We start from the raw sequence: 16,501 nt of genomic DNA on the forward strand, positions 1-16,501 counted from the left end.
AGCACATTGCCCTGCATTGTCTTTATTATGTGCCATTGCTTTCCTGTATTGTGGATCCTACCTGGAACGTGTTGTTATTGTGCACATGCACTACAGATCTACCTGACCAGGGAGGGGTTGAGAAGTTCCAGTGAGTATTATCAGCCAATTGCAGTTATGTCACCCATGGGTTTGTTCAGATTGTCCATTTCTCTATAGGTAACCTGCATCTTTGCTCTGCAGCACCTACCTCCTATTGACTACAATTCAGAAGCAACACAGACTTCATCTTTCATTCTTTCCCTTTCAAACTAAAGGCTGGAGGAGACATCATGGAGAATTCACACAGGTAGGGTAAAAAATCAGTGAGGGAGTCTCAGCTGTTCAGGAAAGCCTCTGAAAGCTGAGGGACTTTGGTTCTTAAAGCTCCCAGGACTTATGGTCAACCTGCCTTAATGCTTTACACTGACTGAAGAAGGCAAAAAGAAACAAAGCCTCACCTAACAGATGCTAAAGAGGGGCTCTTCATCAGGGACTGTAGCAGTAGGCCAAGGGGTGATGGGTTTAAATTGAAACAGGGCAAGTTCAGGTTGGAGATAAGGCAGAAGCTCTTCCCTGTGAGGGTGCTGAGGCGCTGGCACAGGGTGCCCAGAGAAGCTGTGGCTGCCCCATCCCTGGCAGTGCTCAAGGCCAGGTTGGACACAGGGGCTTGGAGCAAGCTGCTCCAGTGGAAGGGGTCCCTGCCCATGGCAGGGGGTTGGAACTGGATGAGCTTTAAGGTCCTTTCCAACCCAAACCATTCCATGATTCTAATGTTTGGGTTCAGGTAAAGCAGTTCCCTATGGAGCAAACACTGTTCCCTTTGAACAACCTGAGGTTTGCTTCTCCTCCAGCAACAGTGCACAGGTTTCACCCCCAAGGCCATGGACTGCTGAGGGGGGCATCACAATTACTTATTAAACTAAGAATCAGTTCCTTTCCTCTTATAGAAGAGCACTCTCCTGCTTCAGATGTGAACGTGGTTCATCACACCACACTTGATGGGTTTAGCCTTTAAAGGAATTGAAGTAGTTAATGTGCATTGGTTCGCCCTAATAAATGAGCAAAGGGAAGGAAGTCCCAGCCTCAGGGCAACCTTAATGCTTCTACCAGGAGCTGCAACTCACACTCCTGCTACAACCAGGAGGGATGATGCAGCTCTTTGACAATCTAACCCAAACTATCCTACGATTCTATGATCATTAGCAACCTCCTAACAGGGTTTCACTCTCTTAAGGGTAGAGGGTTTAAAGCAATTGACTGTTTCCTTCTATAATCAGAGCAGCAGGGAGCACATAGCATGAGCTGCACCAAGGCATCAATTGTGCACATATGCTGAGAGCTGCGTCAGAAGATTTGAAATGGGATGGGTGGACTCATGGGTGGATTGGTTTCATCAATGCAGATGGAATTCCCACTCATTTCACTGCATGGAAAGCAATAACCACATAGTAAAGACACAATGCGTATTTGTCTCATTCGTGATTGCTTTCCTAAGGAACTGGAGGGTTTGTCTGAAATTTGGAAGTATTAAATTGTCTCTCGTAGGCACCTTCCTCCATTTTTATGGATATTCCATCAAAAGAATGATCCATAGATTGCACGGCTGAAAGTGTAATTGGGGGAAAAGAAACTGTCAAACACCAAACTGGAGATCATCAGTGAAAAAATACATACATACATTGAGATTACCGCTCAATATCCAACCCAGAGCAACCACAGCACAGCTTACTGGTGCCCAGAGAACCAGGCCAGTGACTGTACAGGTTCAGCCTTCTCTGACAACAGGAAATTATGGGATCATTTAAAAGAGGAGGAAAAGGACAAATGATTCTTAAGGCACTTTTCATTCTCCGGGGGGCACCCACATGTCTGTGGTGGTTAGGCACACGTGTGGAGGATGGAGGGACAATGAGCTGTGGGTGCCACACACAGGGTACCAGCGTTCTGCTTGTTAAAAGTCACACTGGGGACAGGGGAAAGGTTTGTGACAGTGGAAAGCTGGCACAGCACAGACATTTCTGGTCTTGAAAGCAGCCAGGCCTGTGAATGCCAACATGCCACACACAAAGCATGAACCTGGCAGTGTTCAAGGCCAGGCTGGATGGAGCCTTGGGCAGCATGGTCTAGAGTGAGGTGTCCCTGCCCATGGCAGAGGGCTGGAACTGGATGATCTTAAGGTCCTTTCCAATTCAAACCATTCTATGATATAAGTTTAACGAAACTGTTACCTTTACTACCCTATTTTACTCTATTCTACCACATTAAGATGTGTTTTCTTTGCAACCACTGGACATTAAAGCTTTGATTACACAACAGAGACTAACCTGAGGTACATGGTGGTTAAAACTGACTCCAAACCACCCAAAATCCCATTTTTGTAATGGTTTCATTTACAGATGAAAGTCTGCAAGTGTTAATATGTATTCCAATGCCTGTGAAACCCTATGCTGTCTGTGCCTGGAGCCAGGCTCCAGGGATGCTCCCACTTACCCGTTCGGTAGAGGATGGGGATGTGGTCGGTGGAGAGCTTGTGCTCACTGCGTACCCCGATAAGCAGGGGGCTGCCTCGCCTGCAGGAAGACATGGAGTTAGAGCCCAAGGTGCCCCAAGATTCATCTGACCCCATGAAGCCACTGTTCTCCAGCACAGCACTGAACTGGGCTGAAGAAGAGCAAGCTCCTTCCATAAAAACACTCTTTCATGCCAAAAAAGAGCAATATATGGGGATGCAACACAGATGTTCTTTCCCAAAGCAATACCTACCTGGTCCCAACTGCTTGACCAGGATAATGAACACTTTTGAACACAAGGGCGAAAGCACCTTCCTGGAACAAGAGAAACACAAACTGTTCATCCCATCCTTACAGAGGCAAAGAGCAGGTAAAAGCAGCATCAAAGCTTTGGGGTGTCTGCTCAGGTGAGGTGCCAATGGGTGAGCCACCATGATCTGCCAGCACAATACATCCCTGGTCTTTGCTGCTACAGCTCCTGTGTGAGACCCCACTTGCAGTACTGTGCATGGTTCCAGCGTCCTCAACATGGGAAGGATGTGGAGCTGCTGGAGCAAACCCAGAGGAAGCCCCGATGATGCTTGGGCCCAGAGCAGCTCCCGTATGGAATCAGGCTGAGAACACTGGGGCTGTTCAGCATGGAGAAGAGAAGCTGCGTAGTGTCAGAGCAGCTTCCAGTGTCTGAAGGGGGCTACAAGGATGCTGGAGAGGGGCTCTGCATCAGGGACTGTAGGGATAGGACAAGGGGTGATGGGTTCAGACTGAAACAGGGGGAGTTCAGGTTGGAGATAAGGAAGAAGTTCTTTACTGTAAGGGTGCTGAGGCGCTGGCACAGGGTGCCCAGAGAAGCTGTGGCTGCCCCATCCCTGGCAGTGCTCAAGGCCAGGTTGGACACAGGGGCTTGAAGCAAGCTGCTCCAGTGGAAGGGGTCCCTGCTCGGGGATGGATTCTTGCAGACGGATCCTGCTCCTGAGCACCACCCAGCAGCAAGTGGAGCCACACGCTAAGCAGTGGAGCTCCCACAAGGGGTCAGCACCTCTTCCAGATGGAGGCTGCAGGGAAGATTTGAGACCCAGACTTCTTTTCACTGCACTTATTCCCACTCCATCCCACATCAGCTCTCACCCCCTGCCCATTCACCACGCAACCCACCAGGGACCCGTTGCCTCGAGATACTTCTATGCCCCAAAACGTAGCCATTTCTCTCCCAAGGAATGAATCATGTTAAAGAAAACCCAACATAGAGCTTGATGAACTGTTGGAGGTAGGAAAGACAAAACCACATCGTAACATGTGCCGCAGCATGACCTATGTGCAGCCTGACAGGACCACATTGGCCACCTCACCCTGTGCAACACTGCGCGGAGACCTCAGAGCAGCCTTACAGTATCTGAAAGGGGCCTATAGGGATGCTGGGGAGGGACTCTTCATCAGGGACTGTAGTGATAGGACAAGGGGTAATGGGTTAAAACTGAAACAGGGGAAGTTTAGACTGGATATAAGGAAGAAGCTCTTTACTTTGAGGGTTGTGAGGCACGGGAATGGGTTGCCCAGGGAGGCTGTGAATGCTCCATCCCTGGCAGTGTTCAAGGCCAGGCTGGACAGAGCCTTGGGTGCCACGGTTTAGTGTGAGGTGTCCCTGCCCATGGCAGGGGGGTTGGAACTGGATGATCTTTAGGTCCTTTCCAACCCAAACCGTTCTATGATTCTATTTTCTCTGTGTGTCCCCTGCTCCCAGCATTACCAGCTGCTGGATGACCCTCTCCACCAGGGTGGTGAAGCTGATGTCGTCGCTGTCACGGTTGTCATACATGTACTTGACCAGCTTGGCGATGCTCTCCGTGTCCGTCTCCGACTCGAAGTCATAGCCCTTGCTCTCCTGCAGCGACAGCACACGCTGGTCACAGCCCGCTGCCCCCTTCCCACCTTGCTTCTCCTGCCTGCCTTGGCTCATTTGCTTCTCCTTCCCTTTCCCTCAGCCCTTTTGCCCCACATTGTTCCCAATGTTCCTTTCTACTCAGCTTTTCCTTCTTTCCTGACTTTTGTTTTCTCCTTTTATTCCTCCTTTCCTCCCCTCCCCTTAGCTTTTCTTCCCCCATTTTCTCATGTCTCGCCTTTCCTTAGCTCCTGCCTCCCTACCTTTCCTTTTCTGCTTTTATCCTTCCTGCATTTCTTCCTTCCTCTTTTATTCCCTTTTTCCATCCTTCCATCCTGCCTTTCCCTTTCTTCTTCTTTCCTGATTTTCCTCTTCCTTCTCTCCTTCTTGCCTTCCCCCCTCCATTTCTTCTTCCTTTCCCCTCCTGACTTCTCCCTTTATTTTCTGCCTTCTCCTTTCCTGCCTTTCCCTTTCTCTTTTTCTTCCTTCCCTCCCTCCCTTTCCCTTGGACTCCTTTTCCTGCCTCCCATTTCCTGCTTTCTTCCTTACCCTTTCCTTTCTCATTTTCCTTCCTTCTTCCCTTCATCTTTGTCCTCCTTCCCACTTCCTTTCCCTTTCATCCCTTCCTCTCTGCATTTACCTCCTTTCCCTTCTCCCACCCTCCCACTCCATGAGAGGAGTGAGGGTGAGGATCAGAGTGCAAGCAGAGGAGTGAGTACGCAAAGGGAGTGTGAGTGCCCACACGACAGTGCAAAAGGGAGAGGAGTACAGGAGTAAGTGTATGAGGAGGGAGTTCAAGGGGACAAGTGCAAGTGAGGGACACGAGTGGGGAGTGTGAATGGGGGTGTGAGGGATCAAGGAGGAGGGTGAGTTGGGGACTGTAGTAGGGCAGTGAGTGTGAATGTGAGCGTATGAGTGGGGGAATGCAGTGAGAGGGGAGGATGTGAGTGAGGAATGGAAGGATGCAAGTGTGAGAATGAACTCACAGTAGGAGAGAGCGTGAGAGCACAGTGGAGGAGTGAATGTGAGTGCAAAAACATGAGGGGGGAACATGAACGGAGGAGTGAATGGGAGTCGGGGCAGTGAGTGGAGGAGTGGGACAAGTGAGGGTGACAATACAAGTGGGGGAGTGGGTAAGTGTGGGAGCACAAGGGGGCGAGGGGGTGAGTGTCACACACACAGCATCACTCACCAGGAACTTGCGCAGGTCCTTGTAGTTGGTGATGATGCCGTTGTGGATGACAATGAACTCTGGGAATGGAGGAAAGGCCCTGCTCAGCCCCGGCACCAGTCCCCATGGGCAGAGCAGAGGAGTTTCAGCCCCTGGTGCCATCCCATTCACTGCCCCATTTGGCCGGGCAGGAGGTAGCAATGACCCTGGCAGGACAAGGGCTACTGAGGTCCTGCCATGGTGTAAGAGCCACTTGAGTGCTCAGCAGCTCCCACACAACCTCTGGGCACCGACCCTGGCCCTCCCTGGGATTGGTCATGGCTGCAAAGATCCCATGGCCAGAAACTGAGCCCAAACCCCTCCAGCTTCACAGTAACTGGCAGCACAGCCTGAATAAACCCACTGCCCTGTGACACACTGGGCATCAGAAGCTCTTCCAGATGAGGGGCTTTGGACAAGGACCTGTAGGGACAGGACAAAGGGGAAGCTGTGGCTGCCCCATCCCTGGCAGTGTTCAAGGCCAGGTTGGACACAGGGGCTTGGAGCAAGCTGCTCCAGTGGAAGGGGTCCCTGCCTGTGGCAGGGGTTGGAGCTGGAGGAGCTTTAAGGTCCCTTCCAACACAAACCATTCCATGATTCTATGATGTTCCAAGACCTGCCAGTGCCTCAAGCACCCACTCACCATTGTTTTTATCCGAGCGCTGTGGGTGGCTGTTGATGGGACTGGGCTCACCATGAGTGGCCCAGCGGGTATGGGCGATTCCAAGGTGCACATCAAACTCGATATCAAGGTCCATGTCCTGTTGCTCTGTGGCAGAAGTAGAGGTTTTTAGTCCCAAGGGGGTGTCCCCATGCCAAAGTCAAAGTGGGAGTTACACCAGAACAGCAATGCTGATAGGGACACAGTCTCCTTACACTAAGAGCTACCCACCTTCCCTTTGGGTAAGAGCCCGCTGCACCTGGAGGGACACTAGCACACGATAAGGAAAGGGAAGTTATAACACATCAGGTGTCAAATGCAAACTAGAGGCCATGATTCCTCTGAAGAACATCTTCCCATGCCTTTCCCAGCGCCCACATGAACTCCCCATCCAACAACCTTCACATTGTGCAGAGATTTAACAGACTTCTAAGAGCACTCCTCTTTTTTTCCCAAGCTCCAGGTCTCTGATGACTGTCTCCCAGTAATTCCCTTTCCCCAGCTTAAGGAGTCTGTTGTCTGGGGGCTTTTAGGTGTTTTCTAAAACAAACTCCAGGTCTACCTGACTTGAGCAGGATGTGATTCTTGTGAAATCAGGATTTATCTGTAACTTCATGCCAATGCCCACAGGATCATTGGGTTCTTCACAGCACATGCACTTTATACACAAGTTATGTGGAAACACAGTTTCCTGGGCAAAGCAGGTGGTCTTCAAACCACGAAGGAGATGAGAGGGCATTCCAAGGCAAAGAATGGGAGGGAGATACATACTGTGAACCTCTTCGTCCAGAGCCTTCACTTTCCCCTTCTGTTTGATAAGCTGGATTTTGCAGGCATTAGCTTCCCAGTCTTTGTCGTTTCCGCCATCGATTCCCACACCTAAACATCACCACAGGACATGAAGAGAAAACGTGAATTACAGAAAGTGTATTTTACATAAATACCGTCCATATTTTTCTCTACACTGCCCTTTCCCCCATAGCTGACCCTCCAAAAAAAAGGCAAGCAATCCCTTTGATAAGCCCTGAGTTTTCCCTTGGTCATCCCGTGGGTATTTTTAAAGCATCAGATTCTGGGCATCAAGGATACTCCTAGAAACATGTATACTGAAAGGGAATCCAAACCTCAGCCACACGATCAGAGGCACTTCCACTGTGTGTTGCAGTAGAAACCATTCACAAACACACCTTGAAAATCCCTGTTAATAGCCAAGATTCAACCCAGGATGAGCGCTGCTCAGAGAGTGCTACCTGCGGAATCATAGCCTCTGTACTCCAGCCGCTGCAGCCCTTTGATAAGGGTCTCCAGGATCTCCCTCCTTGTCCGGGGAACATGGTAGTTCAGGTAAGCAAAGATTCCTGTATGGGGGAAAAGAGCACAGGCTTACAACAGAGTCACACCTGAGAGCCCTGCATGTGCTGTCTGTTGAGGAGGAGCACTGTGGTACAGCTCCAACAGGCCTCGGCACTGAGAACCCCTGCCTGAAGGTACCACCATGCTCGCAGCACTTCCTGACCCCACCTGAGGTCCAGTGGAGGATGTTAGTGACATCCCCAACCCTGAAGAGAGCAGAGAATGGTTTGGGTTGGAAAGGAGCTTAAGATCATCCAGCTCCAACCCCTGCCACAGGCAGGGACCCCTTCCACTGGAGCAGCTTGCTCCAAGCCCCTGTGTCCAACCTGGCCTTGAACACTGCCAGGGATGGGGCAGCCACAGCTTCTCTGTGGCTCAGTGCCTCAGCACCCTCACAGGGAAGAGCTTCTTCCTTATCTCCAACCTGAACTCCCCCTGCTTCAGTCTGAACCCATCACCCCTTGTCCTATTGCTACACTCCCTGATGAAGAGCCCCTCTCCAGCATCCTTGTAGCCCCCTTCAGACACTGGAAGATCATCCCATCCAACCCCCCTTTGACTAATGACCCCAGATGAAAAAGCCAAGGTTCACCAGCACTGAGCTTTGCATGCTGAAGAACCACCTCCAAAAGGAATTCTTCCTCAAATAACTTTCCCCAAGTTCCTCCCACAGGCTCACTAAGAAAAACCCCCATTTCCCTCATGCAAACTAACACCCTCAAACTAATGGAGCTATTTTGCCTGTAGGTTGCAAAGGAAGAGAAGTCATTGCTTCTATTTTTAAGCAGTGATGGGACACACAAATTCCTAGAATCCTAATGCCAACTACAGCTCTGTTTCAGAAAGATTTCCTTTGGTGCCATCATCAAGCAGCAGCATGAGAAGACATTTAAGTGGATGCTAGAAATAATAGTGGAAATCTACCATTTCACCCTAATATTTTAAAGGGGAAAAGTATCTGTGAGGAATAAAAGCAGAAGAAGTTTCACACAAACATCTGTGCTTGGAAGTTGAGGGGAACAGAGCTCAGGCACACACACAAAGTCCTTTTAAAGGCATCCTCAACCTCTGTTTTGTTCCTGGTGGTGCTGCCATGCTCTTACATTTTGTGTGGTTTGGAATGAAACTAAACAATTCTAAGCTTTTGATGCCTTCATTTATGGTATAAGTGGAAATATGGGCCACTCAGGGCAGCATCAAATACCACACAGCAAACCCCTCCAGTTCTGCACTTACCTCCTTTCAGGCTGCTAGAATAATCAGATGCCCTTTCTATTGTTCCTCTTTCTCAAACCATGCAGTCAGATGAAGGGAATAAACCCCAAAACTGAGCTTTTCCCCGGGTTTCTTTAGCTTCCACCTTCATTTCCCCCAAAGCCTTTTCTCATCACCACTTGCAAGACCACCAGGACAGAGCTTACGAACACCTGCACCACTTCCATCCCTCCTGACATCCCAACCACGCACAGAGCTTGGCTGCTGCCATCTCCCATGGCCCTCGTTCAACCTGAATGTTGGTTCCAGGAACTCCCCAGCAGGGTGAGGTCTCCACAAACCTCTCAATTCACAGCTCCCACTCAGCCACTGGCCGCAGTTACCAACCTCTGCTGCATGGCACAAACCTCCTTTGAAGGATACTTCCAATGAGCAAACCCTCCTCTCCCCACCCTTCTGGCACAAAGAAGGTTTCCAATTTGAGCTTAGTTCAGTCTGTTTCTAAAACCTCCATTCTTCAGGCAAACAGCAGCCTCCCTGTTTACAAGTGAGCTGACTCCAAATAGCTGTCATCCAGGCCAAAGGATGCACATCTCACCTACATCCCGGATGCCTGAAGTCCTTTAAATGACTTCCAGGTCTTACAGCAGGAGTACAAAGCAGACTGCTTTGGTAGCAGGCAGCTGGAAAAGTCCCTCTCCTTCTATTTACCAGACACCCAATGCATCACACATATAAATAACAAGTGTGTACGACCAACCAGGGAAAACAAGCACAGGAGAAGTCTATAAAAAGGCAGGCTGGGTTCCAGCAGTCCTGGACATGTCCCTTCACATCACCTACCATGGCATCCAAGGTACAGCTACTTCAGAAGGCACAAGGATAACAGGCAGAAGTAACTATGAACCATGAATGCTGCTTATATTTGGCTAAATAATTCCAGAGCTAGAACTTCTCCCTGCATTTGATTTATACACCAAGGGTCCCATTCCCACTCTTTATGATGGGTCCATCAGAGAGCTCTCCAGAGACACCAATAGTCTCTGCAGCTCCCTCAGGGGATTCCAGCTATCCCACTGTGGCATAACCCATCCTGCTCAGGAACATGGATACCTAGTGAGTTATTCCACTACTAGGACACAACACCAAAGCCTGTTCAAGTGGGAAACGCTCTTTGGAGTGAATGGGGACCAATGACCAGCATGAAGGTGCTCTGGATGTTGAACATCAGGCTGGCCACAGGAAAACAGCTCCTGGAAACCCTTCCAGTGAATAGCAGCAGCATAAGAGCCTTATTTAGATGGGATACTAGGAACAATTCCTGCCCCAGAGGGTGCTCAGGCATTGGAACAGGCTGCCCAGGGCAGGGCTGCAGTCACAGTCCCTGCAAGTGTTCACATACCCTCAGTGCCATGGGTGAGTGGTGGCCTTGGCAGTGCTGGGAATGTTGGACTTGATGATGTTAAAGGTCTTTTCCTACCTGGTTGATTCTATGGGAGCACAGAAGCACATCAAAATGCCATGGACTGAGCAGGAACAAACTGGAAACCAATGTCCTCCAGGAGGGGATGGCTCAGCCGGAATGAGCCCCAACAGCAGTGCTGTTAAACCCTACTTGTGCTCTAAATACACTGCAAACATGTAGCTAGAAAGGAGCCAACTTGGCATTTGTCTCAGTTATTAACAATTATTATTTAACAGATTATTAATTACAGCACAATTTCTTAAAATTATATATCAGAATATGAAAGTAAGACCCCCCCAGACCAAGGAATTCATTGCTTTGGAAAAGAGAGACTACATTAGGAAGCCAACTAAATAACGTGCAAATACAGTATTAACACTTCAAATTAACATACACTTAACAAAGATGACCAAGTAAACACTGGGAGGTTCAGGTTAGAGTCAGTTCAGTGGTTAGATGGGGAAAGGAAAACAGCTGGAGTGATAATGGAGATGCCACAGGGAAAACCAAAGCAAAAAATTCATTTCATAAACAGGAAGGCAAGTGAGACAAGAGGGTTCAGAACTCACCTTAGAGAAAACAAGTCTAAAACAAATAGAATAGGGAAAAGTAAAAAAATAGGGTAACAGGGGAGAATAATACATAATGAAAGTAAAAAATGGGACAAAGGGCTGCTGAAAATGAGCACAACTTTTCCTAAATGCATGACTTCCTAACCCACAAGCTAAAACCCACTACTTGAAGGCTTCTCACCTATTTATGATGCTTGTTGATGCTGAATTATGTGTAAATAACAGTTTCATTTACTGGAAAGACTTTCAAATGCATTTAATCTTCCCCTTTTCAAGCAAGCCACAAAAATGTGACTCTCCACAGCCAGAGAAAGCTTCAATGCACATTTAGCAACCAGCTTTCTATTGGGTTATTCACGACTATAAGAGCAGTCACATTTGTCATCACTCCCATTTTTAAGTACAATTCCATTGCCCTCAACAGAAACTGAGCAAAGAAAGACCCAAAGCATCAAACACTTGTTGTGCTTCACTGACCTGAGTGGCAGTTTGTAAAACCACTTGGTTCTCCCAATAGCCACCAACAGGGGCTCTAGGTATACTCCTCTGGAGTTAGACCTCAAGCCCTTGGTCTCACCTGGGTAAATGCAGCAAGGAAGGTGGCTGTGCTGAGTCAAAGGGCTCTCAGCCCTGCATGATGCAAAACCAGCTCAAGAAAGAACCTGTTTCTCCTCCAAAGCTGAACAAAGGGTTGTTCTTCATCCAGCTACAAAGCACAGCCCTCTCTGAGGTGTAATGTCACACACAGCAACTCTACCTTGCAGTTTAAACTATGCCAGACCTTCCCCACACACACCACAAACAGGTTGTGTGTGTAACTCACAATGCTAAAGCCCTGTTTACTCCATCCCTGCACTTAAATCCATCTCAACCTACAGCATTCCAAAGATGAAGAGGTACCAACCATGAGAGCTCCCTGAAGGCTTCCATTGGGAGCCCTCTTGACACAAAAGTGCCAATTTTGCTGTCAAAGTGACAAATCATTTAAATCACAACAGTCAATGGAAACATGTTGCTTTGGATGACATTCCAATGCAAATCTAGCCGATTTCCATCAGGATCCCCATCTGGTGCAGCACCAAGCAGAACACTCCTGAAACTGGGAACTCCAGGTCCCTATAAAGCAGACCTGAAAAGAGGAGTTTCAGTTTCAGCTCAACTTACACATTTTAGACACCACACCAGCTGGTCCATCACAGCCCTGAGAAGCCTTCACAAGCCTCCACTAAAACTGGCTCTTCTGCAACATCCCATGTCCAACAAATGGATATTAAGCTAAAATGAGGGATAAAGCCTTCTATGGCCCTCAGTGGCATGGGTTAGTGGTGGACTTGGCAGTCCTGGGGGAATGGTTGGACTCGATCTTAAATGTCTGTTCCAACCTGGTTGATTTCATGACTCAACAACGAGTGGTTTACAGTAGTAACACCACACCTGCCCTCTGGAAGAAACCAGAAAGAGGAAGTTACCACAGAAAACCAGGATGTGTGAATGACATTTAATGACACTTCCTTGCCAAGCCTTGAGCTGGCACTGTTTGAGGTGAAATCCATGCTTTGTGAAACAAAATCCCAACCTTTGGGCTTCATTTTGGTCCAGCACTGTTTGTCATTGTGAATTCCCAAGCTGAAATAAGACAGCAGCAAGCATACTACAGGAATGTCTAGGCACAGAAAACACAATAACCCTGTCTGGAATACACTCACATACTTCAGGACCTGACTCTCATATATATTCAGGACACTCATATACTTCAGGATTGGAACAGCAGTCACGCTTTACAAGATAATAAAACATCTCAACCAGTAACTTGACACAGGACTCTTATTCAAAGCATGTCAGCTTACCATTCAATTCTTGATTAACACAGCCCACCGTGGTAAGAAGTTCTATGTAGATTTCTCTTTAGTGAAATACCTTGAACAATACACTATGGGACATAAAACCTTTCCTTTCTTGAGGGTTTGTCTTAAGAACCTGGTGAACCACCAGCAGAACAGGCACTGAGCTGCTTGTGAAGCTCAACACTGTCTTAGAAGCCATTCTTCATGTCCAAGCACAAAACTCAGACCTTCTTAATGACAGCTACAGGAAGAATTCCCTACAAAGAGGTGACACACTTGAACAAAGAGCACTTTTACCAAGTGGACATTCAGAGTTTCTATTGTTGGCAGTCACCAAAAATACTTTCTCTGAGAACTGCATTTTCCTGTGAACTTTCTGGTGCTCATGTTCCTTTATTCCGTGGTAAGATTACAGACAAATGAAATTAATCACCACTTCCATGTAAGAAGAAATTATCTCCTCCAGTGCCTTGAAGACGCAGTTACTCAGGAATAGCTTCACCTAATCCTTTCCCTATAGAAGCAGAAGAGCCTTGGGGCTAGGCTTCAAGATGGATTTACAGATTCCTTTATACCACACCATATACTGCTCAAACCATCACAACAGACGATGTTATCAGTGCATCCACTTGGCAATTCCAAAGAATCCTTTATCCTCGTGATCATTATTAGGCCTCAAGTCTGCAACAAATTAGATGCAGGTTACTAAATACCACCTATGTAATACACATTACAGACTGAAGGAAGCAATAAACACATTTTCCTTCAAGCTACAGCAGAGGAGACACCAGCAAACAGCAAGTTCTCACAGATACTCATCATAGCTCAGAGCAAAGTCCCAGATCGATGCTTAAAACCTGCTGGAGCAGGCTCCTCTTCTTTAGTGCCCTGCACTTCGGAGAGGCGGACACTGTGCCAACCCCTGCATAATGAAATAACCCTAATTCCACATGGTTTGAAGGAGCACGAGGTCAAAAGCAAGCAGATGTCATTATTGTGTCTGCTAGCTGTCTATGGGAGAGTAGATGTTCAATTCATCAAGTCTGCACCAGTAAAAAGCAGAGCAGGAAAACATCCCCTCCATGGAGAGCCACATCTGTCCCCTGGATGCTGCTTTCACTGCCCATGCACACACCTCTCTCCCCAGTTAAAAAGGGCAGAATTGTTCCTGCCTGCAGTAAGCAACCAGTGCATCAGTCCTAAGGACTCATTCTGGGCAAGAGCCACTACTGTGCTTCACAGAGGAGCGTGCACCCAGGTGTACAAATGGCATTGCAGCAGTCCCCACTGCTGTGCTGGAAACCAGAGTCTTCAAGCCCATTTTTATCTCCAGCAATCACTGGTAACACAAGACCTGAATTCTACAATCACTTTTTGTCCTTAAGAATGGTCAGGGCAGGTTTACTTATTTACAGAACAGCCTGGCTACCTTGAAAAACCTGTTTTCCAAACTATTTCATGGATGCCATTGAACTGGTTTGGTGCATCCAGCCTAAAGCACACACAATTTATACCTAGCTAGGTCTTCAAACTGCAAGACATACCAAGAGCAAAACCTATTTTCCACTCATGGTATTAAAAACAAACCCCCCAGGTTGCTCCAGGCACCAAGGAACCAAACTCTGAGGCTACTTTCCTTTACCTGTCGAGCAGGAAGAGCACATCAGATCACAGGACTTTGTAAACTCACACACACATAAACCTGAACATCAGATTATCTTACATTGAAAATGTTGTGTTGGTAATTCCAGTCTTGAAGCTGCCACAGGGAGAACTCAGATAACAGTAACAGCACTGTCATCTTTTCTTAATGAAGCAAAACACTCGTTTAATAACTGACTTTCTACCCAAAAAGGATAAAAACCCGAACGTGGATGGTGCACCCATCAGCACAGCAAGATACAGCAACGTATACCCTGACTTACAATGAAGGTACAGAAATGTTGTCTGAGGGCTCTTACAAGCAACCAGGCTTGCACAGCTAACACTACACTGCTCACAGCATGAGACATCAGGGCCCTCTAAGACGCAGACTGCTGTCACTTGAGTGAGGAGCAACATGAAGTCTAGTTAGCACAAGTACTCGGAGTACCTACAAGCCAGCTCTGCCTATTTATGACACTTGCAGGATGAGCCGAAAGGACAACACCTCTGTTTGTTCACCTTGTTCCATCGCTGGAGTCTTCTGCTGCTGGATGGAAGGAGCCCCAATTGCCACTGAAGTCGATGCTTCCAAAGGGGAGCTGGGACCACTGGTGATTGTCCTGTGCTCCGGACGGAGTGCGAAGGCAGCAGCAGAGCTCACTGTGTTCCTGTGCTTCTGCCAACTGCTCTTAACCACAAGTCACAAGAGTTCATGTGGTAGCACCCTCTGACTCCAAACAGCTCCCCTCCTGTTCCCTACAGAGCCTGAACTGTCTCCAGCCACGCACTTCCTGCGCTCTGAAGCTCCTCAGCTTCCAAGGCTCATTTTTCTGCATGAAGGTGCTTGGTTAATGCTCTCCTCCTCTTGCTTTTCACCGCACGATGTATTTCTGGCTCCCAGAACAAAACTCAATGATCCTTAATGCCTTCCCTACTGCTTCATAAAACATTCCAATATCCAAGGAGAACTTTGCTTGTATCAAAAATGGAAGAAGCATGTTTAATCTTGAACACGAGTAACTACCCACAGCGTTGTCAGGGCTTATCGTGGTTAAAGACAAAGAGAATACTGTTAATATGGCACATTTCAAAGGCCAGACCTCAACTAAGGCAAGCAGAAGGCACCAAAACCATCCCTATCCTTGCAGCAAGCTATTTATAACAGTAATTACCCCTTCCAGTCTTAGCTTTGCTCCATTTTGTACCTTTAACACAAATTAACATAGTGTTAAACACAAATATGAATTCCTGACTGCCTCTTCACAGTGCTCCACAGACTTGAGAGGCTGAAGGTGACACTGGTTCCATCTCCCCCAAACAATGACAGGAACAGCAACTTGCTCAGTGCAAACCCGACAGCCTTACTTAGAGCAGCATTTTAATTTCACACATAACAACACGGGAAAGAAAGGGGAGGAAATGGGGAAAAACAACGAAGATGAGTCAACAGGTCAAAGCTGCATGAATTTCTATGGAAAGACATGAAAACAGCGTGCTAGAAGGAAGAGAAAGGATAAATCACATCCCTGGGTCCAAAAGATGAGGCGGAGACGTACTAATACAGTGAACAGGAGGGGAAAGTACCAAAGTGACTCTTAAGGCATCTATCTGCTCAAGCAAGGGAAGCCCTGTTGGGGTTCAAGCAGCCTGGTGTGAGCTGGGGCAGAACCCCACAGCGGGCATTTCCACACCGTGTTTACCTGCCTGCCTCACAACCTACAGCGAGTGAACTTGAACTGATGTACGAGCATCCACAGCAGAAGTTTTAACACCTAAAAAACACACCCAGGAGCCACGCTTTCCACCTAGAAGTGGCTGTCCTGATACAACCGCATTCGGAAAGGCTACCGGTGAAACCCACGTCCCTTTTCCATACCGTGCACATCAGCGACGTTCACCGGGGCTTCGGCTCCCGTGTCACTTGGCTGCTTTGAGAACTAGACCCCACAAAGCCACCCGCCTCCATCCCCAGCACCGCTGAACCAGAACCAGAACCAGACCCAGACCCAGCACCACCACCGAGCGCCCGCACCGGCGGAGCAGCGTGTTTCCAGCGCTGCCTTTTGTACGCGCCGGCCTCAACCGCACACGATTTGGGGACAATTCTCCCTTTTGAGCTATTAACCCGTT

The 16,501-nt window shown here is 48.1% G+C and overlaps 1 protein-coding gene across 5 annotated transcripts in view; it reads right to left on the reverse strand.

The window, feature by feature from the left end:
* Positions 1–16,501, reverse strand: part of GFPT1 (glutamine--fructose-6-phosphate transaminase 1) — a 36,133-nt gene that overhangs the window by 19,257 nt on the left and 375 nt on the right. For 2 of the 5 annotated variants that reach the window (XM_061348211.1, XM_061348210.1), the window contains exons 2-9: positions 7,529–7,636; positions 7,050–7,157; positions 6,261–6,386; positions 5,600–5,658; positions 4,276–4,410; positions 2,785–2,846; positions 2,512–2,591; positions 1,571–1,624 (exon numbers count right to left, since the gene is read on the reverse strand). In XM_061348211.1, the coding sequence (XP_061204195.1) occupies positions 1,571–1,624; positions 2,512–2,591; positions 2,785–2,846; positions 4,276–4,410; positions 5,600–5,658; positions 6,261–6,386; positions 7,050–7,157; positions 7,529–7,636 (732 nt within the window). Of the gene's footprint in view, positions 1–1,570; positions 1,625–2,511; positions 2,592–2,784; positions 2,847–4,275; positions 4,411–5,599; positions 5,659–6,260; positions 6,387–7,049; positions 7,158–7,528; positions 7,637–14,890; positions 15,254–16,501 lie in introns of those variants that run through there. The other 3 variants (XM_061348213.1, XM_061348212.1, XM_061348214.1) reach the window with 2 other exon arrangements.

Source organism: Neopsephotus bourkii, unplaced genomic scaffold (genome assembly GCF_033783945.1).
Source record: "Neopsephotus bourkii isolate Nb327-2 ecotype Australia unplaced genomic scaffold, CSIRO-AGI_Nbou_v1 NB_346, whole genome shotgun sequence".
Lineage (NCBI taxonomy): Eukaryota > Metazoa > Chordata > Aves > Psittaciformes > Psittacidae > Neopsephotus > Neopsephotus bourkii.